This window comes from Saccopteryx leptura, chromosome 1 (assembly GCF_036850995.1).
Source record: "Saccopteryx leptura isolate mSacLep1 chromosome 1, mSacLep1_pri_phased_curated, whole genome shotgun sequence".
Taxonomy (NCBI): Eukaryota; Metazoa; Chordata; class Mammalia; order Chiroptera; family Emballonuridae; genus Saccopteryx; species Saccopteryx leptura.
In genome coordinates this window covers 15,911,787-15,913,902 of record NC_089503.1, presented here as the reverse complement: position 1 = coordinate 15,913,902, position 2,116 = coordinate 15,911,787, and the positions used below count along the sequence as shown (strand labels likewise).

Below are 2,116 nucleotides of genomic sequence, written 5' to 3'. Positions count from 1 at the left end.
CTACTTATTACCATGTCAAAAATAACTTTGGATATGTTAAAGATTTAAATATTTGTCACCCTTACTATATTGGAGAAAGAAGTTAAATATCTGACCAGAACAATTGGTAAAAAGGATTTGGAACCTGAGTGTAATGGGCTGTTTTTGAAAGTATAAATATAAACAGAAAATTTAGAAAACAGTATGCTATATTTTAAAGTTGAACATACATATATTCTATAGACACACAGTGCCACATCTAAAATTATACCTGGACAAATTCTTGTACTTGTGCACTGAGTAACTTGTAAAATAACATTCATCTCACTATTAATCATGATAGAAGGTAGAAGACAGTTTAATTATGACATATTAAAGAGAAAGAGTACTCTCAAATAGTGTGATGATCCAATATGGGAATATGTATGATCATGGGAGAATGTTTGAAATATAATATTGAAGAAAAACACAAACTATATAAAAGAGAAAGTGTGTATAATATACATTCAAATACTTAACATTACAGAACATAATTACTTAAAAATATTTTATTAAAAACTGTAACTTTGAACCAGCCTTTGAAAGTTAATTAAATACACTACTAGGTTTAGAAAATTAACCAAACCATCCCAGAAATGAAGGGCTTCTTTTCCTGGCAATTACAGTCCATAAAGCGCTTTTTACTTCCTTATTTCTGAGACTGTAGATCAGAGGGTTCAACATGGGGATCACCACTGTGTAGAACACAGAAGCCACTTTGTCCTGACTCAGGGAGTAGCTGGAACTAGGTCTCAGATAGGTGTAGATGGCAGTGGAATAGAACAGAATTATCGCTGTCAGGTGAGAGGCACACGTAGAGAAAGCTTTGTGCCTCCCCTCCCCTGAGTGCATACGGAAGATGGAGAAGAGAATGTAGGCATAGGAGGTGAGGATGACCAGCAGAGTTCCAATCATATTTACTCCAGCAAAGGTAGAAAAAATGCTTTCATTCAGGTGTGTGTCAGAACATGAGAGTCTAAAAAGTGGAGGGGTGTCACAGAAGAAGTGGTGGATGACATTGGAACTGCAGAACGGCAAGCTGCTTACATAACTTGTGTTCACCATAGAGTTCAACAGCCCCGCTGTGAAGGCCCCTGCTGCCATTTTTAGACAGACTGTCCTGGACATGACCAAGGGGTAAAGTAGAGGGTTGCATATGGCCACATAGCGGTCATAGGCCATTAACCCAAACAGGAGGCATTCAGTAGTGGCCAAGGCGATAAAGAAGTACATCTGCAGAAAGCAGCCAGCAAATGAGATGGTTTTCTTCTCTAACAGTAAATCCACCAGCATCTTGGGGGTGATGGTGGATGAATAGCAAATATCCACGAAGGACAGGTTAGCCAGGAAGAAATACATGGGTGTGTGAAGTCGTGAATCAGTCCTGATTAAGAGGATCATCCCAACATTCCCCCAGAGTGTCAGAGTGTAAATCACAAAAAAGAGCAAAAAGAGGCTAATCTGTAGCTCTAGAGCGTCTGCTAATCCCAGCAGGATGAACTCTGTCACCAAGGTGTAATTTGTTCTGGTCATTTGTTACAGATATAGTTTACTTAAATTTGCATTAGATGTAAATACTTCCCTCTTCAAAAATTATAGGAATAGTTGAAATGTTAATGAGGTTATCGATACATGGGAAGAAAATACCCTGGGTTGATAGAGCAAAGTAAAGAGAGTGACTGAAGATAGAGCATAATTAATGGACAAATGTAGAAGCATGTGATTTTATGAAGCAAGTGACATTATAGTTATTAAATCTGCTTGTAGATCTCTCAAATTACTGCTCATAAATTTCATCCTCAACATAAGTTTCTGCAAATGCAACATATGTTGTTCTCTACTGGCCCACATACAAAATGCAAACAATATGAATATTCCTACTGTAGTCTCTCCCAGTCTCTGAAAGGTATATGAATTGAACAGAAAGGCATTTTTTTCAAGACCACTTTGTTTTTCCTTTAACTTCAAATTTTAGCCATTGCCCCCCAGAAATTCCTCATGTACCACAAGCAGCAAAGATAATGACAATTTCAAATAACCAAGATTTTTACATTCATTGCATCTTCAAGAATGGTTTTGTAGTCTTTTAAAAGTGAAA

The 2,116-nt window shown here is 37.1% G+C and overlaps 1 protein-coding gene across 1 annotated transcript; it reads right to left on the bottom strand.

Moving 5' to 3' along the window:
* Nucleotides 1–594: 594 nt before the first annotated feature.
* On the bottom strand, nt 595–1,551 carry LOC136387935 (olfactory receptor 5F1-like). Its single transcript, XM_066360040.1, has one exon. The coding sequence runs from the start codon at nt 1,549–1,551 to the stop codon at nt 595–597; it is 957 nt and encodes a 318-aa protein (XP_066216137.1).
* Between the last annotated feature and the right edge of the window lie 565 nt (nt 1,552–2,116).

Excerpts from the sequence above, each read along its gene's own strand:
- LOC136387935 (XM_066360040.1), bottom strand. The coding sequence starts at position 1,551 with ATGACCAGAACAAATTACACCTTGGTGACAGAGTTCATCCTGCTGGGA.